This window comes from Sphaeramia orbicularis, chromosome 17, assembly GCF_902148855.1.
Source record: "Sphaeramia orbicularis chromosome 17, fSphaOr1.1, whole genome shotgun sequence".
Taxonomy (NCBI): domain Eukaryota; kingdom Metazoa; phylum Chordata; class Actinopteri; order Kurtiformes; family Apogonidae; genus Sphaeramia; species Sphaeramia orbicularis.
Genome location: NC_043973.1, coordinates 16,572,554 through 16,594,473, shown reverse-complemented (window position 1 = coordinate 16,594,473; position 21,920 = coordinate 16,572,554). Strand labels below are relative to the sequence as shown.

At 36.2% G+C, this 21,920-nt stretch overlaps 1 protein-coding gene across 1 annotated transcript in view; it reads left to right on the top strand.

Moving 5' to 3' along the window:
- The window catches only part of LOC115437348 (sodium- and chloride-dependent GABA transporter 2-like), a 60,536-nt gene that overhangs the window by 5,209 nt on the left and 33,407 nt on the right, over positions 1-21,920 (top strand). Inside the window, exons 8-16 of the mRNA XM_030160577.1 lie at positions 120-223; positions 513-637; positions 2,733-2,845; positions 3,085-3,222; positions 3,329-3,431; positions 4,581-4,681; positions 8,462-8,632; positions 10,725-10,840; positions 19,743-19,840. Coding sequence (XP_030016437.1) covers positions 120-223; positions 513-637; positions 2,733-2,845; positions 3,085-3,222; positions 3,329-3,431; positions 4,581-4,681; positions 8,462-8,632; positions 10,725-10,838 — 969 coding nt within the window. The 3' untranslated portion in view covers positions 10,839-10,840; positions 19,743-19,840. The remainder of the gene's footprint in view (positions 1-119; positions 224-512; positions 638-2,732; positions 2,846-3,084; positions 3,223-3,328; positions 3,432-4,580; positions 4,682-8,461; positions 8,633-10,724; positions 10,841-19,742; positions 19,841-21,920) is intronic.

Sequence of the window (21,920 nt, the reverse complement as noted above, 5' to 3'; positions counted from 1 at the left end):
TATTTTTTATTATTTTTTTTTAATTTAAGCGTGAGGCACACTCATGTTGACATACTCTTAATAACAGTTACGCATATTGAACAGCAATCCAAACTCCAGTATGTATTAACTGTTTGTAGGTGTGGATGGATGCTGGGAGTCAGATTTTATTCTCCTACTGCGTGTGTACAGGCACTTTGTCATCTATGGGAAGCTACAACAAGTTCAACAACAACTGCTACAGGTGAGTCAAACAGACATCCCTGTGCAGTGGTGGAGAATCTCAGCTCCATAAAGTAAAAGTCCTGCCATGTTTTGGTCCTACCTGTTCATCTAACACTGGTGATTCCACTAATTATCCCATTTGCCTGGATGAGGAGAGGTGCTCATCAAAATGGGCTGGTTCAGTGAATGGTTGGAATAAATACATGGCAGGACTTTTACTTTATGGAGCTGGGATTCTCCACCACTGTGTATATGATATGTTAACGTGATGGAGGATTACTGTACATAATCATCTTTTTCACTTTCAGAGATACATTTGCCCTGTGCCTACTGAACAGTTTAACCAGTTTTGTAGCTGGATTTGCTGTCTTCTCTGTCCTTGGCTTCATGTCATATGAGTTGGGTGTTGACATCAGGACAGTGGCTGAATCAGGTGTGGTATCACTTAGGGATGAACACATTAGGTCTGTCCCATTTCACAACATTCAGGTAACTGTAAGTGTCTGGTATTATATTTACTTTTTACTTTTGTACTTTACTACAATTGAAAAGTTGTACTTTTTACTTTTACTTAATAAAGGAGGTGAATCAGTACTTCTACTTTTACGAGAGTATTTTTTCACACAAGTAGCTGTACTTCTACTTAAGTACAGAATGTGAGTACTTTTACCACCTCTGCAGGTAACTGTAGACATAAACAGACTAGTGTAGGACTGGAAGTGTCTGGTATTAAAGGTACAACTTTACAAGTAAAGAGAGTTGCAGTTTGTGATGAAACTGTTGAACTATCAGACTGTGAAAATACATAAATAGAAGCTGACGTGGTCAAAACTGTCTGTTTAAACTATTTAAGATGATTTTACAGCAGTGTTTCCCAACCTTTTTGGCTCGTGACCCCATTTTAACATGACAAATTTCTGGTGACCCCAGACATTCAAAACAGAGACTTTTTTTTTTTTGATAAAATTTATTTGTTTTTGATCATGTAATAGCTTGCTATACTATGTTGCAAATAAACATTAATTTAAGACAACATTTAGTCAATAAAATGTATATTATTTTGGACGGAGGCAGAAAAGCCAGGTGTAGATTACTGCAGAAAGTGAGAATTAGATTTTCCTTGGTCAGGATATGTACAGTCAGTTCAGCTTGGATTTACAAGGCTGACACTTAACACTGAACAAACAATAACTCAAACTATGAATTATGAAAGAGCTGCAGCATCTGAAACCGACCACAATGAACATTTGAAAGATAAAAAGTACCACAGTGCTTCAGTTTCAGCTTCTGAGTTTGTCATGTCTTTTATGTATTGGGATTGTCTCTGTCAACTCACCATAATATGTTTTTTATTTGTACGTTTTTGGTTTTTTTTATCCATTACTAGAAATTTCAGTAATTGAATTTCAGGTGTCCCCACGTGGCCCAAGGTTGAAAAACACTGCTTTACATCTTCAACATAACCAGACTGCATTGGTTTTCACCTCCGTAAATATTTTTTCCACTCACTCTCAAAGCCAAGGCAGTGGCTGTTTCGGTGTTGGTGGCATGGATATGTGTGACAAGAGATGCAGTCTAACCCTAACCCACAAACTGTGACTTTCTTAGCTTCTAAAATTATCTTTGAAATTGACAAATGTTTGAACTGTCAAAAGGTTGTGTTTCTGTCTACAGCTGTTGTAAAAGAGCAAAAACATCTCCACCCATTTTCAAGAACTGTACCCATTGCATTTTGAAGTCAGTGCAGAAAAGAAGGGATGGAAGCTAGACGTTTTATTCACTATTACTGACATTTACTAGATAAGACCATAGTGGAGGTATACTATCTACTGAGTGTCATTTTTTTTTTTTTGGAAACTTTTTTTTTTTTTTTTTTACATAAACAAGATCAGCTGCACAACAATGCAAGTTTTCAACATGGAAAGTTGGGAAGGAGAAAATAAAGTAAAATAGAAAAGTAGAAAAAAATTATAAAAATAATAAATGAAAATGAAAATAAACTCTTGTTTTAGCTTTTATCACTGTCCATTAGGTCTGCTGAGTATTTGATCCATCTTTTTCAAATACACAGTCCATTTGTCCCGGGTCCCCTTTCATTCTGAGATAGTAAGTCAGTCTTTCCATCGAGTAAATCTCCTCAACAATATTCCACCACTGTCTTGGATTTGGAGGGTCCCTTTTCAGCCAGTTTCTTCTTATGGCCTTTTTAGATGCCAAAATCAATATTTTGAAAAGATACAGGTCCTTCTTTTGAATAGTACCTTCTAGAATCAAACCCAGGTACATTATCTGGGGGTCCCTGGGTGTCCTGTAGGAGAAAAGCTCTTCCAGAATCTGAACCACTCTGTCCTAGAACCCCTGCGATTTTACACATGACCAAAAACATGATTGACACTCCTCTGCCCACATTGCCTGTTCACCTATTTGTTTATTTTTAATATGTGGTGTGGTGAAGAAGTGAATTGAATTCTTTCATCCAAACTCCCTGAGTGTCATTTTTAAAGTTTTCTGTGCTGACATGTTTTCAGGTCCTGGTCTGGCTTTCATTGCATTTCCTCGAGCGATCTCCATGATGCCTTTACCTCAGCTCTGGGCTGTGTTCTTCTTCATTATGATTATCTTCCTTGGACTGGACAGTGAGGTAAGTATTACTACATTAAAGTGTATTTAAAATGTACATTAAATACACACAGGTAGCCGGGATAGGCCCCAAGACCCCAAGGACTAAATGAATGAATGAATGAATGAATGAATAAACATAAAGGAGAATATAAAGACAGTGTTAGATTTTTTTTCATTTTACCAACAAAACCTACTCACTGCATAAAGTATAAATGTTTAAAAGCTTCAAAACAATGGATGTTTGTTGTTTACCCACAGTTTGTGTATCTGGAAAGTTTGGTCACATCCATATCAGACATGTATCCATCCTTCTTTCTCACTGGTCATCGGCGTAAATTCCTTCTGTTGCTCATCTGTGGTTTGTCCTTTGTTATCGGTCTGTTTATGGTGACTCAGGTAAAAGTCTCCTGTCTGTTTCCCTGCTGTTGATTTGTCTCTTATATTTACTTTAACAGCTGGTCTTTCATGTGAAATCTGTATTTTCTCTTCTCTTATCTTTCAGGGAGGACTTTATATTTTTCTGCTGTTTGACTACTATGCTTGCAGTGGAATGCCAATGATGTTTTTTGCCATTTTGGAGTCAGTCTGTGTGGGATGGGTATTTGGTAAGCAACACCATAATTTTTTTTTTTTTTATTTTAGATTTTTTTTTAAATTCAAGAAAGGAAAAACAATATACGATGCATTTTAGATACAGTGTCTTGAATTGTTTTTCTTAGTTTAATTAACTGAATCCCCTCCCTCCCACCCTTCCAAAATACATACAAACTGCCACTAAACATGAAACCAAAAACAAAAACCCCCAAAACAAACCAAAAATGAAAGAAAAACGAAAAACTAAAAAACAGGGGGGGGGACACAGTAATATAAATAACACAGTAATATAAATAATATATATGGGTAAATAAATAAGGGACACTTTCGCGCGTTATTTCTAGCTTACAGGGTATATGATGCTACCGGAGGGTGTTTAGTCTATCAAAAATACAAAATTAAGGCGTCCCATAACTTATGAAACTTTCCAGTTGATCCTCTGGTGAAATACTTTATTTATTCGTAATTTTAGGAAAACCATCAAATCGCTAAGCCAAACAGACACTTTTGGTGGGTCAAGAGATTTCCACTCTGGAGTTTTTCTCCTACAGACTATAAGGGAGGCAAAGGCATTTTTCATGTCTGTGGCCAATAAGAGCTCATTAATTAGTACGCAACACCATAATGTTACCTATTTTATAAATGTAGTAATCTTTATATAACTCTTTCACTTAATCTCTAATCAAAGACAAGCAACACTGAAAAAGCCAACTAACTCCATGATCTTTATGGCATACATACCATAAGATCCACTATACATGAAAGAAAATATAAATAAAATATATATAACAAATAAGAATGAGCAACATGAACTTTGAAAAAGAAGGTTAAGTATTCCACTGTGACTTAAATTCTACAAATTGAGATATTTGTTATGATGACAAGAACAAAAGGTATATTTGACTATTTTTTTCATTTCATAATAAATAAATTGAATCAGAATCAGCCATAAGTGCCAGAAAACAAGAACTAAAACAACATTTCAAGGTTTGTAAATTGCCACATAAGTGTTTTTGCAAATTTCCATCACACTTTGCAGTCTGTAGAAATGTCTTATCTGCACTGGACATTCTGTTAATGTTTTGTTATCATCCTAATACAGAATTACTCTCAGTGTTGATGACGTGCTCTATAAGTCACTGATATTATTTCTCTCTAAGGTGCTGACCGTTATTATGAGAAAGTCAAGGAAATGATCGGCTACCGCCCCACTCCTTATATGAAATACTGCTGGAGGTTTGTAACACCGTCTGTCTCTGTGGTGAGTAAGCTTTTAATGTCTGTTAAAAAAAAAAAAAAAAAAAAAAAAAGTGAAACCATTAAATCATGTGGTCAGTGTCTTGTGATAGAAAGTGACTAGTTATTGTCGTCTGTATAACTGACCCATTACAGTTATTGGGAAATAATATGGAGCTATATTATAGATACTAAGAGTTACATTGTAGGAAAATATTTTCAGAAAGATGTTGTGCTAAAGAGTTATGCTGCTTAATAAATGAGTAGTGATGAAAACATATGATTATTGCTTACAATATCTAATGTGTATGAAATTATTCTATATGTAGAAAAATAATAGAATAAAAAAATAAATATGAAGGAACCAATGTATACTGGTGCCAGCCTAGGATGATCTGACTTAAAAAAATAATATAATGGGTCAATTCAATCCAATATTTTATTGTCATTGAAATAATGAGAGCTTCTAGCTGCTGTGCCATGTTTCCAAATAATAAATGGCACGTTTTAAAAAGAAAAATAGGTTATGTTTGGATTGAGATATAATGGTGTAAAAGACAGTGAGACTGTATTAAAAGAAAAGGGATATGCCTGAACATGTCCAAGACCTGTCCAGGATGTGTCCAGGACCTGTCCAGGATATGTCCACAGTGGTGCCCACTTTATTGTCACAAGGCTTGATAATCAGAAAACTAGTTTGGATTTAGTTGATAAATCTAACCCTAACCCAGTGTTTTTCAACCTTGGGGTCGGGACCCCAAGTGAGGTCACCTGGAATTCAAATGGGGCCACCTGAAATTTCTAGTAATTGATAAAAAAAAAACCCAAAACGTATGAATAAAAAATATCTGGTGAGTTGAATCCATAAAATCCATAAAATCCAATCCATAATTTACACCTGGCTTTTCTGCCTCCGTCCATAATAATATACAATATATAGACAAACTCCATCCATCCATCCATTATCCACCGCTTATCTGGGGCCGGGTCACGGGGGTAACAGTCTAAGCAGGGATGCCCAGACTTCCCTCTCCCCAGACACCTCCTCCAGCTCTTCCAGGGGGACCCCGAGGCGTTCCCAGGCCAGCCGAGAGACATAGTCTCTCCAGCGTGTCCTGGGTCTTCCCCGAGGTCTCCTCCTGGTGGGACATGCCCGGAACACCTCCACAGGGAGGCGTCCAGGAGGCATCCGAAACAGATGCCCAAGCCACCTCAGCTGGCTATAGACTAAATGTCGTCTAAAATTAACCTTTATTTGCTACATATTGTAGCAAACTATTACATGATCAAAAACTAATTAATTTTAGCAAAAAAAAAAAAAAAGTCTCAGTTTTGGATGTCTGTGGTCGTGAGAAATTTGCGATGTTAAATGGGGTCACAAGACAAAAAAGGCTGGAAACCACTGCCCTAACCCTAGCCCTAAACCTCACCCTCACCCTAACCCTCACCTTAACCCTAACCGTATCCCTAATCTTCCTCAGATACAGCAATGCTATTTTTTGATTGGCTGTTTGGTAGTCATATTCTTTTTATTTGATTAGCTGGTGCATGGCAGGCATCTTCTGAACTCTATGGGTAACCCACTTGATTCCTACTATACCTGTTCCACTGTTCTAAAAAATAGCAGCGCAACTTAGTGGACGTTATCCTGGTAATTTCTCTGCATGAGAAATACAAAGTGTGGTGTGTGAATGGGATGAAATATGTGTGTCTTATGTCCAATTTCTCTCTCTCTCTCTCTCTCTCTCTCTCTCGCTCTCTCTTTCTCTCTTTTTCTCTCTCTCTCTCTTAAATTTCCCTCTGTATGCATGACAAAACGAGAAAAGCACTCAGAGAGCACAGACCTCCGCCAAGACAGATACCCCCCCGATCAACACCAAAATTTAATCATTTGTTCCTTGTGCCATTATCAACATTTCCTGAAATTTTCATCCAAATCCGTCCATAACTTCTGAAGTTATCTTGCACAAAGACAGACAGACAAACCAACATCGGTAAAAACATAACCTCCTTGGCGGAGTTAAAAAACCAGTGTGCTCAGAATATGGAGCTACTGCTAAAACATCCAGGGCTTAAACCCTGAATGTCCAGGTCTAACAGCGCCCATGCCTGTCACATCATAAAGCTGTCAATTTGTTTATCCAATGATAATGATCACTGGGTGTGGAAAATGACACCTGGAAATGAATATAGGAGGTTGTTCTGGTCTACCTGCTGACACTGTGCAATGCGCTCAGATGTTTTTGTCAACAATGAATCTTGGTTTCCTCGAATGCTGACTTCTGGTGATGTTTTTGAAGACCATTTAGAAGATTTTGGCCGTCCTTATTGTAAGTCCAGTCTTAAACTTAGACCCTTTTGATCTGGGACACCCGTTCCATATCAACATCTGGACTGACGGTTTAAGCTTATGTGTACAATATTATCACCGATTCAGTCTTTCATTCTGTTGTTTTGCATCTTTTTTCTGTCCAGAAATTTCTTCTGTTGGCAAATTTCAGCATAACATGAGCCAGTAAAGCCTCTAGACCCTTAACAGTGTTGAATTAGTGTTTGACTGTGTGGTCCAGTATCTGTAGATTAGTCGTAGTAACTCTGTGGCGTCTGTTTAAAAAGCCATTCAATAATGTGGTCAGTGTTTCTGGATGCAGTGATGGAAAGTGACTAGTTATTGTCTGTAGTTACTGACCCATTACAAATACTGAGGAATAATGACGAGGTCAAGGGCGTCACAGATGGACAGACAAGTTTAAGACAAATATTACACATAATTGGAAAGGTCTAAATGCCATCTTAAACATACTCAAAGGGCAAAATTTTGTTTCAAATATTTAAGAAAAAATAGCAAAAATTACTGTTACGGATGGACAAAAAATTAAGTTCTCAAAAGTGAAGTTCCTCTGACATTTTCACCCTAAAATGTATTCAGTGTATACCTTAAACCCTGTATTTTACAACCTAATGATTGGTTAAAGGAAAAAAATATTTTATCATTCTTAAATAGCAAGAGTTTTGACAAATGGCAGCGTCACGGATGGACAACAAAAGTAAATTTCAAATGAAACATTTTTTATTTCAATATTTACAACATACAAATAATATTAACATTATATTCAAATGTATTTTGCATAGATATATGCATTTTTTAATTGTAAACACTGTGTGTTTAGAATATGACATAAATAATATAAGAGTCAAATATCAATGTATTTGGAATAAATTTAGTTTATTTGTGAGAGTTTATAAAATGAACCCAGAATGACAGCAGAAAACTTTGTCACTTTCCAAACGTTCACACTCATAAAACTCCTCACATTTTTTGTCACGAGTTTTTTCTCATTTCAAAATAAATTTTCCTGAAAATATAAATAATTACCTACCCAAAAATATAAGTTTGGTGTAGATTATTGTAATTTAATTTTCTTGACCAAATGTCAGTCTTTTCTTTGACTTCGCCCTAACATGAAATTAAATTAGATACTAATCACAATGTTTAGTTCAGTGTGGCTGCGTCGGACATATTATTTTTGGTAAAAAGCTTGTGTAGGATATATTAATTTCTGTTGTTGACATATGAAAGCACCCTGTTTAAGAAAATCATCAGAGGTAACAAATGACATGATGACGTTCAAATAATTGTTACTGACATTATTTTCACTTTAATTTGTGATTTATAACTTATTAAATTTCCTTCACAACTCTGATTATAAATAAACAGACTTATAATCTACATGCATCTCACACCTTCATATTCCACACACTCTTCATTCTGTTTTTCTGTTCTCTGTATTGTCGTTGTTCACAGGGTATCTTACTTTTCTTTCTGGTCAAGTTCACTCCTCTGAAATACGACAACACCTATCAGTATCCCTGGTGGGGCTACGCTATTGGAATAATTCTGGCCTTCTCTTCCGTTCTGCTCAGTCCTCTGTGGATGCTCTACAGTTTGACAGTAACATCAGGATCTCTGACACAGGTACGAGTGGCTGGTGGTGGAACAAAATGGAGGACTTGTATTAAAAATATGTGTCTATAATAAGGTTACAATTTAAATCTGTGGTAATCAGAATCCAATTCGATTCTTGAGATCTATAGATGAGTCAGTGGGGTTACAATTCAGTATGTGTTATCCTCTTTATTATTCTTAAATCAGATTAATACCCCATAAGCCCCTGGTTTGCATCAGTGTATTGTACCTGTCCACACACCAAGGTAAAACCAAAACCAGCAGAGGACGAATGATTTTGTTAACTGAAATAATAATAATTAAAAAAAAAAAAACTATAATGAACAATGCAACAAAACTAAGACAAAAGAGAAATTCAGTAAAAAGCAGCTTTGTTTGTTTGTTTTCCCCTAATGTTTAAGTTCATGATGAGTAAGACTAGCAATACATGACCTTTGATAAACAGTTGTGTAAAAAATAAAACTTTTCTGACTAGGAAACTAGGAAACTAGTCAAATTCTAATAATAAAAGATAACTAATGTAATGCTGACTACTCTCCCTTCAAAAATCAAAATCTTACCAAGTGTATTTTTCTCATTTCTAGTCAAAATATCTCATCACACTTAAACTAAGACATAATCACCTAAAGAGTAACTTTTCAGAGCGATATAAGAACTTATTTTTAGACAATAGATCTTGAAAATCTTATTTCAAAAAATCTTACCAAGATAATTTTCACTTGTTCCATTGGCAGATTTCTTTTTGCTTAATTCAAGTTTTTTTTTTTGCTTAATTCAAGCAAAAATATCTGCCAGTGGAACAAGTGAAAATTATCTTGGTAAGATTTCTTGAAATAAGATTTTCAAGATCTATTGTCTAAAAATAAGTTCTTTTATCTCACTGAAAAGTTACTCCTTAGGTGATTTTGTCTTATTTTAAGCGTGATGAGATATTTTGACTAGAAATGAGAAAAATACACTTGGTAAGATTTTGATTTTTGCAGTGCTCAAATAAAAAAACAAAACAAAAAAAACCTCTGCTGCGTGAAACTTAGAATGGAGTTAAAATGGAGAACTGCATACATCAACAGTAAATTTACATTTTTGTTTTAGAGGTGACCATGTTTATTTCAAGATAAACATAAATAGCGACAACAATAATGTTAATGAAATTAATAATAATGATAATAAAGTTTATGTATATAGCACTTTTTGCAGAAAGATTTCACAAAGTGCTTTACAATAAAATCAAAAGTGAAATACATAGGCAACAAAAACACACAGCTACATACACAAGTATAAAAAAAACACAACTACATACACAAGTATAAAAAACACACAACCACATACACAGGTATAAAAAACACATCGCTACTTGAACAGCCACAGGCATAAAAATAAAAAAATAAAATCAAATGGTCATAAAACCCATCCCTAACTAAAAGCCTGTCTGAACAAGATAGTCTTGAGATCGTTATTTTGTGTATCAAAATGTGTTGTGTTTACAGCCAAACCTATAATTTCGGGCTTTACTTTAGTCACTTGTTTTTTCTGTCTTGCTTGAATTGACCACAACCATCAATATAACAGACAAGATGCAATATATTTATCACTATCACTGCTCCTGCTACCTCATACATACTACCTCAACATTCATTCATCTCGTGCAATATAATCATTCCCACATGTAATATATTTATATCCATCTGTGAATAATAATCATCATGTGGACTATAATTATTCTGTTTATATCCAACCATCCTGTGCAGTACATTCTTACATTTTTTTATTTTCTCAATTCTATCCTTTTATCTTCAGATTGTATATAAAGCCAACTGGTCTGTCTTGTAGGACTTTATCTTGTACATATTTTGCGCCTTATATTTTATATATAGACACCTGCTCGCACTGAAAAAGGAGAAGCTCTCCAATCTCGTTGTACATTCTGTATAAAGACAATAAACAGCATTCTGTTCTATTCTGATCCACATGGTAAACCTACTGATGTGTGAATTACATCTCATACTTTAGGGTGGAGCATGATTGTGTTTATTTTAAGTTTGTTTTTGTGCAAATTATATGTAAAACAACTCAACCATAAATTTTCATATTTCTGTTACAGAGACTGAAAACTTTATGCACTCCAGCTGCAGACCTGTGTCAAAGATCAGCAAAGAGGACGGTTCACCCTGAAACACCAGAGCTGTGTGCTCTAGATGAAAGATCTGAGTGCTGAAGGTGGGAAACTATTGATTAGGTTGTCGACTTTATATTTTTGGGAGATTTGTGGGATTTATGTCCTATACCACAGACATAGGAGACTGAGCGGCTAAAATTTACTTAGGGGGTCAAATGAGTGGCCATTTTTGTAAAAAAAAAAAAAGTTGTAAGAAATGCATAGAACTGTGTTGAAACTATGCTAATACATTTGTGCACAGACTACTGATATTATTTGACAGTGGAAGCTATATTTTCAGAAATATTGGATTTTGAATAGCACGTGTATGTGAAAACTTTTACTGGTGGATGGACGTGACATTACCCATGATGATCTGGTCAGTACCAGTATTTTATTAGTAATAAACTTATATACTTACTATTGCTAATTCTCCTCTTATTCATAAATGTTAGTATTGTGGATCTAAAACAATAACAGCTGACACAAAAACACAAAATGTGGCAGTGGACGGATGTGACATGGTTGTTACAGATCCCATCATACTGATGCTCGGCAGCCATGTCACCGTTTCCACAAATGATCCCTGTGCAAAAACTAGGATCAGAATTATTTATTGTATAGTTTATCATCATACTAAAGAGTAAATAACAATATAGAATTGTTATTTCTTTATAAAAATGCTTATTATTAGAAAACTGTTGATTTAAAAAGTGACGTGTGACATTCTTAATGTATATATTCGCGTAACAAACAGGATGGATCAGCACCATACTCCATATTGCAACCTGCCAAAATAAAACATGTGATATGTAGTATATAATCTGCAATCTATAAAAAGGAAAATTGGGAAATCTGAAAGGATAGAACATTTGTTTTTCAGGTAAATTCAGTTCAAATATAACTTGTCCATTTATGACATGAAAATATAGCATTAATTGTGATGAAACTGGACATTTTTGAGCTGAAAACATAGTTCATATGACCATCAACATGTTGCAACAGAACTGAAATCCTGTAAATTTGCATAACTTGCATTTACCAACACAAAGTTCCTTTGGGGATTCACTTATATTGATTCAGGCACAAAGACATAAATAAGACCTCTAAGCAAATTTTAGCTGTATTGTAGGTTAACTCTTAGAGGACCGTCACTGAATGCAGTCTATGATCTGAGGAGGAAGGCTACGGAACTGAAGCAACTGTAAGTTTTCATTATCTGTAACCGAGCAAATGTCAAAATATATTTTAAAGCAGATAGATTCACATTTAAAGAGAGAAGAAGAGCAGGGGAGAGAGCAGAGGTCATCGATGAGTAGCACTTATATAGCATTTGAACTGTGCACATTTTATGTTTATTTTATAAAATACTGACAATATTTGTTCCAAATGTCACATAAAATGTTGGCATTTATTTGCAGAAAATCACAACTGGTCGAAAAGCAACACGATATTTTCAAAAATGAGTGTCTGCTGGAACGAGCCTTGTTTTCAATCAGTTTCTACACATTTTTACACCTTTTTCTTGAATTGAAATGTAAGCAGCTTGTCTTTGATTATCCATTTTCTTTGTCATCACATTTGATCATTCAGATGTTTCCAAGAGGTTCAGGTCTAAACATTTAAAGTGGTCTCCTGAGCTGTAAGAACATCTCTATCTGCTCAAATAAAGGCCATATTATTTTGTTCATTCTTGTTTTACTCTTAACTTCCTGAACTTCATTATAATAAGTATTTATACACTGATATAATAATGATGGGTGTCACAGTTATCACAGAGACTCTCATGGACGGAAGAACACAGTTTCATTATTGATCGTGAGTCAAAACTAATCTGGCAAAGACTGTGTAAAGTAAGTGTTTTTTATCTCTTTTTTTCTTCCATTCAGTGCTTGTTCATCAGTGATGTCAGATATACAACTACAATACATATTGCATATTTAAAATAGTGTTTCTTCCATGCAGTATACAATCAATAATGCTCAATAATCAATAATAATAATCAATAAAGATGCATAATTTACAATTATCAGATCAGAGTGTAGTTGTAATCAGTTTTAATTAACTTCTAATTAGAATCTGAATTGTACATTTTTACTTATGTTATAATAATGTAGCAGTAATTATTTTATTTATTTTATTATTTATCATTTCATGTTTGTTGGGATGATACTGTATTGCTGTTGTACATATATGTTAAAATTTTTTTACACATACGACTTCATTTAAACAATACTGATGGTGAAGCTTATTGTTTATCTTCACCGTAAAACTGTGTGTTATGTCTTGGAATGGTGAATGTATCATGTAAATTATAAAAGTTACAAATGTGTAAATGTTAACTGAGAAAATATGTGAATAAAATGTGTTTATGTGATATTTTGATTTGACACTGATGAATAAAATGAGATAATAATGAATGTTTTCTAAATGCAGTTAATAAACAATTAACACATAAATGACTGGGATAAAAATCAAATCTTACAGAGATAATGTTACATGTCACAATAAGGAAAATTTAGGGTATTTTTAAGTCTCAAAGCTCCAGTGCCTCTGCCTCTCATGTATTTGCTCTGTTTTTCTATAATTTAGCACCAGTCGGCATTAGGTGTGACCTAAAAGTTTCATCTGACTCTAAAATCATGCATTACATTTTCTTTGTCGGAGAATGGGTAATTTTAGGTACATTTCTAAAAAAACATAAAAATAAAATGTTTTTACAATGAACTCTGACAGAATCTCAGGAATTTGCGTTTTTTTAATTGATAAACTCAATAATAATAATAATAATAATAAACTTTATTTGTATAGCACCTTTCATACAGAAATTGTAGCCCAAAGTGCTTCACATTGATTGAAAAAAATACAATATTAAAATACATTAAGATTTGATTAGAAATACAATAAAATAAAAATAAATATAAAAACAGCGCACATTAAAATATTTGATTATGCATAGAATTTTTGAAGTGCAAGAAATAAGATGAAATTTGAGAGAAATACAATAAAATAAAAATAAAAGCAGCGCACATTATGCATAGAATTTTTGAAGTGCAAGAAATAAGATGAAATTTGAAATACAATAAAATAAAAAATAAAAACAAAAATACAATAAAATAAAATAAAAATAAAAAACCGCGCATTCCTGGTTCCTGAATTGTGACCCCATTTTTATCTCCTTTCAAAGGCTAATGAGAATAAAAATGTTTTTAATTTGGTTTTAAATATATTCAGTGAACTGGCTTCTCTAATGTCTTTTGGAATTGTTTTGGAATTCCATAACTTTGGTGCATAGTTAGTAAAGGCTGCGTCCCCCATTTTCTTTGTAATATTTCTGGGAGTCGCTAGTAACCCTGCGTTTGATGACCTCAGTGTTCTAGTTTGTACATAATTGATCAGTGAGTTTGCAATGTGACTTGGTCCGGTTCCATTTAGAGCTTTATACGTGAGGAGTAGTATCTTAAAATCAATTCTGTAGGTTACCGGTAGCCAGTGCAGGGAAACCAACACTGGAGTAATGTGCTCTCTCTTCTTGGTTTTGGTTAATAACCTAGCTGCAGAGTTCTGAATCAGCTGAAGTCTGTCTGTGGTGCTTTTTGGGAGACCTGTAAGGAGTGCATTACAGTAGTCCAGTCTGCTGGAGATAAAAGCATGGACCAGTTTTTCAGCATCCTTTCGACTTATAACCGGCATTACTTTGGCTACGTTTCTGAGGTGGAAGAATGACGTTTTAGTGACTTTCTTTATGTGGGACTTAAAGTTTAAGTCTGAGTCTATAATGACTCCCAGACTTGTCACTTCTGGTTTGATCCAGGAAGTGAGTTTGCCCATCCTACTCATCAGCATTTCCCTTTTTGCTTTTGGGCCAACAAGCAGGATTTCAGTTTTTTCCTCATTCAGTTTCAGAAAGTTCCTGCACATCCATTGATTCATTGCTGTGAGGCAGTTTGTAATGGAATGGATGACTGTCACGTCATTGGGTTCTGCGGAGATGTATATTTGTGTGTCGTCTGCGTAGCTATGGAAGCTAACATTATGTTTTCTGATGATATCTCCAAGTGGTAGCATATATAAGGAGAATAGTAGTGGACCCAGGCAGCTCCCTTGTGGAACCCCATAGCATGTATCATGTGTTTGACACATGATCTCCAAGCCTGACGTAGTACTGTCTTCCCTTAATATACGTTTTGAACCACTGTAGTACACTGTCAGAGAGACCTACGAGCTTTTCTAGCCGATTAATCAGGATGTCATGATCAATTGTATCAAATGCAGCACTTAGGTCAAGGAGGACCAGGATTGAGACCTTGTTGGCATCAGAGTTGAGCCTGAGGTCACTGATTATTTTGGTGAGGGCGGTCTCAGTGCTATGACCAGCCCTGAAGCCTGATTGGAATTCCTCTAGGATGTTATTCTCTTTGAGATAGTGATTTATTTGAGCAGAGACTATCTTTTCCAGTACTTTGCCTATGAACCAATGTTTTCAATCAACCAATCAATGTTTTCAGCTTCCAAATGATTTTTTGTCCACATTAGCAACTTAAAACCTTTTATTGCAATATTACTGCGGGTGTTTTACTGGGCATTTATTTTTATTCATTAACTGACCATGTACATATTCCCAAAAGAGTTGTATTATCAAATGAACAAATGCAAACAATGACACAAACTGTTTTTTTTGTTTGTTTTAAATACAATTTTTTTTTTTTAAATATATGAATTATACACATTCACTGTGAAGCTTCTGAAGAGCCAAATGAGACAAAGCAAATAAAGTCTACTTTACCTGACTTTACAAAGCACATTGGTATAATTATGACTCTGACCTTTGAGGTTTGTGATGACTAATCTGAACAGAATTGAAGAAGAGCAACAGTTGTTTGAAACCAAAGTGTTGGAATAATCCATGACGCGCGAATATGTCTTAGTCCTCCTACAGCAAGTTTTTCACTAGGAGGATTTATATGTCTTGGCACTGTATCCACCAACATGACTTCCAGCATACTTGTTGAAGCACACCTCCTCAATTATAACCTGGCTCCTTTGGTTTTTCTTTTATTTTCTTTGTATCTTGGCACCATCCAATATACTGTAATGATTGATAAAAGAAAATACGACATTTAAGATGCACAGTTAAATGGCTGTTTACTACTGTTCTCTATCAAATGCCATAATGTACAAAACATTAATCTTTTGTTCAAACTAACATGACAACTCTAAACTTCCAAATAATATCGGAATCAAGAGCAAAATAGGCAAATTAATACAGTCAGAATTCATCTTAACACATAATATTAGACTGGAATTCTGCACCTGTCTCCTATCAGTCCTAATAAAAGAACTATACTGTATATACTAGGGCTGTCAATTACAATTTTTAATCAGATTAATCACAGGGTTGCTGTGGATTAATTTCGATTAATCACAATTAAATATTCATTTTTAATCTATATTAATTGTGTTTCATTTTCATGAACAAAAAGACTCAAGAAGGAAGGGAATATATATGCACTTATCGTGTTTGTTGCAAGCTTGGTGACGCCAAAGTATTAGCAGAATCTGATTAACGTATGCTTTGCTTTAAGGTGGTATTTTAAGGTGGAAGTGCTTCGGTAAAAGAAAACTCCTTCCTGCAGAGTGTGTATGATACTTTATGTCAGTTCTGTCTTGGGTTTTTTTTTGTACACAAATTTCCATCCAGAGGGTCTTTTTTTTTTTTTTTCCTTTTTTTTTTTTTACCCGCCACCCCCTCTCTTTGGAGGACAACTTTATTAGGCCCGAGCTGAGTAAAGCCGGCGCAGGGCCTATTGAGTCTGCAGTGGGCGCATGGGGACGAAATCGCCAGTGACGCGGTCGCCTTTCGCCACTGTTGCCACTCTCACACATATTCACATTCACGGCACTGAGACCTTTCCGAAGATGTACATGACATGAGCACAAATCGCATATTTACACCTGCTCAGAATGAATGGGAGTCAATGGGACACACCCACTCGGGATCAGTCATGTGTGTGTAAGTGCACGACACGTGACATCTGACCCCACAGACATGTGGGGGAGCTCGAGAGCTTTCAACTAAGGCCAAATATGTGGTTGCCATAGAAACGGCTATATTGTTCTTGCTCAGATTCTTCTTCTTCTTCTTCTTCTTCTTCTTCTTATTTTTTTTTTTTAAATTTATTTTTCTTCTCCTGCGCTTTGAGCTCAAATTTGACCCCCTGAACATTTATGAAAACTCACCAAATTTTGCCCAAAATTCAGAAGTGCAAGAAATTGAATTTACATACAGGTTTCGTAGATGTCGGTAAAGAAATGTTGCGGCAGAGCCCCCTTGAAAAGTGGAAATGCATTACGCCAATGGGAACACGTCCAACGTAAAGTTTGTCGTAGAGCCACGAAAATCGGGACACAGATTCATCATGAGGAGACAAACAAAAAATATTATTATGGCCACGCCCCAAAACCAACCCTTAGTTGGCCATATTGGATTGAAATTTCCAAAATGCTGAGTCAGCGTTTTCGCTGACATCGTATTTTAACTATCTCCTCCTAAGGTGTTTTGCCAAATGAGCTCAAAATTGGTGTACAGTATCTAGAGAAGTGGGGCATCAAAGTTAGCCGAATTTTTTGGATTGGTCTCACCGTTTTTGTGTGACGACGTCGAAAACTTTGCGAAGTTTCTTCGAAAATTTACCATTACAAAAATTGCTTCAGCTCAGACATACGAACACCGATTTGGCTCAAATTTGACTCAGACGTCTATCTCCCAGGCCTACACCCATTTATTAAAAGACATTGAAATTTCGCACTACAGCGCCCCCTACAAATGTACATTTACAAAAATGACATCAGTTTGGAGATACAAACACCGATTTGGCTCAAATTTGACTCAGACATCTGTCTCCCAGGCCTACACCTATTTGTAGGAAGAAATTGAAATTTTGCACTACAGCGCCCCCTACAAGTTTTTTTAAATTTTTTTAATTAAAATTGCTTCAGTTTGGACATACGAACCCCAATTTGGCTCAAATTTGACTCAGATGTCTATCTCTCAGGCCTACACCCATATATCAGAAAAAATTGAAATTTGGAGCAATAGCGCCCCCTACAATTTTACCTTTACGAAAATTACTTTACTTCAGACATACGAACACCAATTTGGCTCAAATTTGAATCAGTTGTCAATCTCCCAGGCCTACACCCATTTATCAAAAGAAAATGCCATTTCACACAATAGCACCCCCTACAAATTTACCTTCACGAAAATTGCATCAGTTCGGACATACGAACACCGATTTGGCTCAAATTTGACTCAGTGGTACATCTCGCAGGCCTACACCCATTCAATGGGACAAATTGAATTTTGGTGCTAGAGCGCCACCTGCTGAACGATGAGCATACTTCTACTGGACGTGCCCTAGGTGAGGGCCTTTAGATGCCGCTTGCGGCTTTAATTTGTAATTACAGCTTGTGTTTAAGTAGCAATCTCAAACTTTATATTCACATGTTCCTTCATTCGTTGCTTGTATACATATACATAGAGGAAGGACTCATATAGATGAAAGTGTACAGGGACAGGACGAGACAAGACGGTGGGACAAAACAGACAGAAGACAAGACAGTGGGACAAAACAGCTAAGTGGTTGCTGTTGAAAACATAACCAAACATGTGAAAGATATGACAACAAGTAAGACAAGACAAAAACAGATACGTCTTCCATCTTCATGGGTTGGTTCTGCTGCCTGTCACTACCGGATCAACTGTCCATTTGTTCATGCGCGACAGTAACTCTACTTGGACAAACTGCCTCAAATGCATTGGCAGAGACGTTCAGAGTCGTTCTGTGCTATAGATGAGTTAACGGCATTAAAAATTTTAATCAGATTAATCCTGATGATGGATTAATCCATGTTATTGGGTTCATTTTGACGGCCCTAATATATACTGGACATATAAATGACCTGACCTGGTCTGACCACACTGAGACCAGTTTTTTCTAAGGTGCTTGAATACCCACAACCTCCCACTGATGCATGTCCAGGGGCTACTGGTCCTCTTCTGGTCGAAAACCATCTAAAGGTGACAGGAACTCACAGAAAAGGTCAAAATCTGGTCAGAGATGTCAACTCATGTTCTGAATGCTAACAATTACTGCACAGACTCATTGGGTCAGCATCAGTCTGGAGCTCAAAAGACAACAGACATACAGACAAGTATTCAGCAACTTTTACTTTAACAACCTGCTGATTTTAGATGTAGAATTTTAACACTATAACTTCATATGTGATATGATTTCTCAAATACTGGCATTGTAATAGCTTCTTCATTGTCATAGAAGTGTTTTGTTGTGTTCAATGTTATTATCGTTAAAACTAACGAAATGATGAAAACTAGAATTGAAAAAACATTTTCGCTAAATAAATAAAAAGTATAATTAAAAGAAAATAGGGTAACTAACTGAAACTGTATTGTGTGCTTATAAAAAAAACTAATGTATAAAAATTATGGATAAAATTCCCTTTGTTTTTGTCTTTGTCAATGTCGGATTGATATGAAATTGATTTATTTTGCTCAAGCAATTTTAGCAAGCGGCACTGTACGGCACTTCACGGTCTGTCACTTCTTGTCACTTGTCGTTTAGAATCGTCTTCTCGTCCACACTCGACCTGGAAACATAGAGGCTAAAGTTGGGAGAAAGCAGCAGAGTCCTGTATGGGATTTATGTGAATATGATGGCGAGGAAGATAAAAGAAATGAAAAAACTGAACTAAAACTAAGCATTTAGAGAAAAAAAAAGAAAAACTAGCAAACCTGTCCTAAAAACTAATTAAAACTAACTGAATTAGAGGAAAAAAAGTCAAAACTAAATAAACTATAATGAAAAATCCAGAACTATAATAACCGTGGTTGTGTTATCTAAAATTGTGACGTATCAAATTCATGTCCCTCTCCCTTGAACACAGGAACCAAAGAGACTGAGGTTGGGAAACACCAAACTGTGCTTCATGCCAACAGGCTGTGGAATCTGTTGCTCAAGTTTTTTCACCTGCATGTCATTCAGGTACTGTAACTCATCCTCTGTCAAAGCTCCAGTTCAGCTTCCAGGTGCTTTTATGTAATTGCTTCATTTGAGCGATTGCTGATTTCTTCACACAATAATAGTTGGCAAGTCGCAACAAGTCATTTTTTATTTTAGAAAACATTTTTTATTATTGCAGCATTTCCATGAAAAGACAGAACAAGGCACAGGGTACATTAGTGAACATACAGACAAACCATGCATGTCACAAACCAATGGTAAGGTTAACATATGTGTATCCACGACCTTCTGCACAATGTTTATCAATAACAACAGTAGGGCCATCTTCATGATTAATCTGATCAAAAATTTTTATGCGGTTAACTCATCTGCAGCACAGAATGACTCTGAACGTCTCTGCCAATGCATTTTGGGCAGTTTGTCCAAGTAGAGTTACTGTCGCACATGCGGAAATGGTCAGTTGATCTGGTAGTGACAGACAGCAGAACCAACCCCTAAAGATGGAAGACATTAAACAGTACATTGACCCTCTGGATGGAAATATGAGAACAAAAACCCAGGACGGAACAGTTGTTTCAAGTTGTTTTGTTGAAACTGTTGAAGGTGTTTAAAGGTGCTGGAGACTTTCGTGACCAATTTTTCATCACATCTGTAAAACCTCAGTCATAGCCTAAGTATCACGAATCTGTAAGTCTTTCTGTGATTACTAGGGATGGGAATCGTTAAGAATTTAACGATTCCAATTCTATTATCAATATTGCTTATTGATCCGATTCCTTATGGATTCCCTTATCGATTCTCATTGGGTTAGGGAATAAAAGAGTACAAACAGGTGTGTTTGCATTAACTGTCTTTTATATTTCCATCTCTGCACAGAAAATATAACATATACATGATGCCGGGCCCGGTTCGGGGGGGGGGGGGGGGGGGGGGGGGGTACAGTGAAAGTGAAACTGAACATGCTTTACTAATTCCTCTATTGCCACATTTCTACTACATGGAACTGGTTCGACTTGGCTCGGCTTGTCTCCCGTTGTTGTGCACCTCATTTCCTTTCCCTTCTTACCTTCGGAAACTTGTATTTGAGGAGTTACAACATTTGTTGCCCACACCAGAACTGGTGTTCACTCTGCTGCTACATTCACAAGCGCCGCTAAGTAGCAAATCAAATACGTGACATTCCTGTAAATGAACCACATGCTGTGTACAAATGTTTGAGCATATTAGAGGGGTTCCACCCTTTTGAAGACATGGAAGCTTTGCAAGTGTTACAAGTAAGTGGACCTGGTGTCCTCTTTTTAGACCGTTTCCGCCTCAACGCCATGTTGGCTACGCTCTGACCAAAACAATGCAGCGTATGTGTGATGTCATTGCGCATGCACAACGAAGGCGGAATTGATGAGCAGAATCGTTAAGCAGGCAGGCAAACGATTCTAAGGCATCGAGCTACTGGGAACTGGTTCTCAAAAAGAACCGGTTCTTGATTCCCATCCCTAGTGATTACTCACCTGAATCTCTTGCATTATGGTGAACGATTTTGAAGTGCCATCCACTATAAACAAACCGTGTGTTTACAAACCGATCTGGGACATCACTCAGGCATCTTGGGAATTTTGTCGCGACGTGCATTGTGGGAAACGGAGGTTCGCGCATCCACCTGACAGCGGCAACAGCAGCGTGAACATATGGTATTATATGGATGAAACAAACACGCGGAAACGGCTGGAGGAATATGCATAGAAGGAAGGGAGTTCCTGCTGTTTCCGATTGTGTCTGTTCCAGCTGCCGCTGTCAGGTGGCTGCGCAAGCCTTTGCTTCCCACAATGCATGTCACAACAAAATTCCCAAGATTCCCGAGTGACCTCCCGGCTCTGTTTGTAAAGACATAGACTGTTTATGGTGGATGGCACTTGGAAATTGTTCACCATAATGCAAGAGATTCCGGTGAGTAATCACAGAAAGACTTACAGATTCGTGATACTTCAGCTATGACTGAGGTTTTACAGATTTGATGAAAAATCGGTCATGAAAGTTTCCAGCACCTTTAATAAACACGTTAAGTGCATATATATTCCCTTCTTTCTTGAGTCTGTTTGTTCAT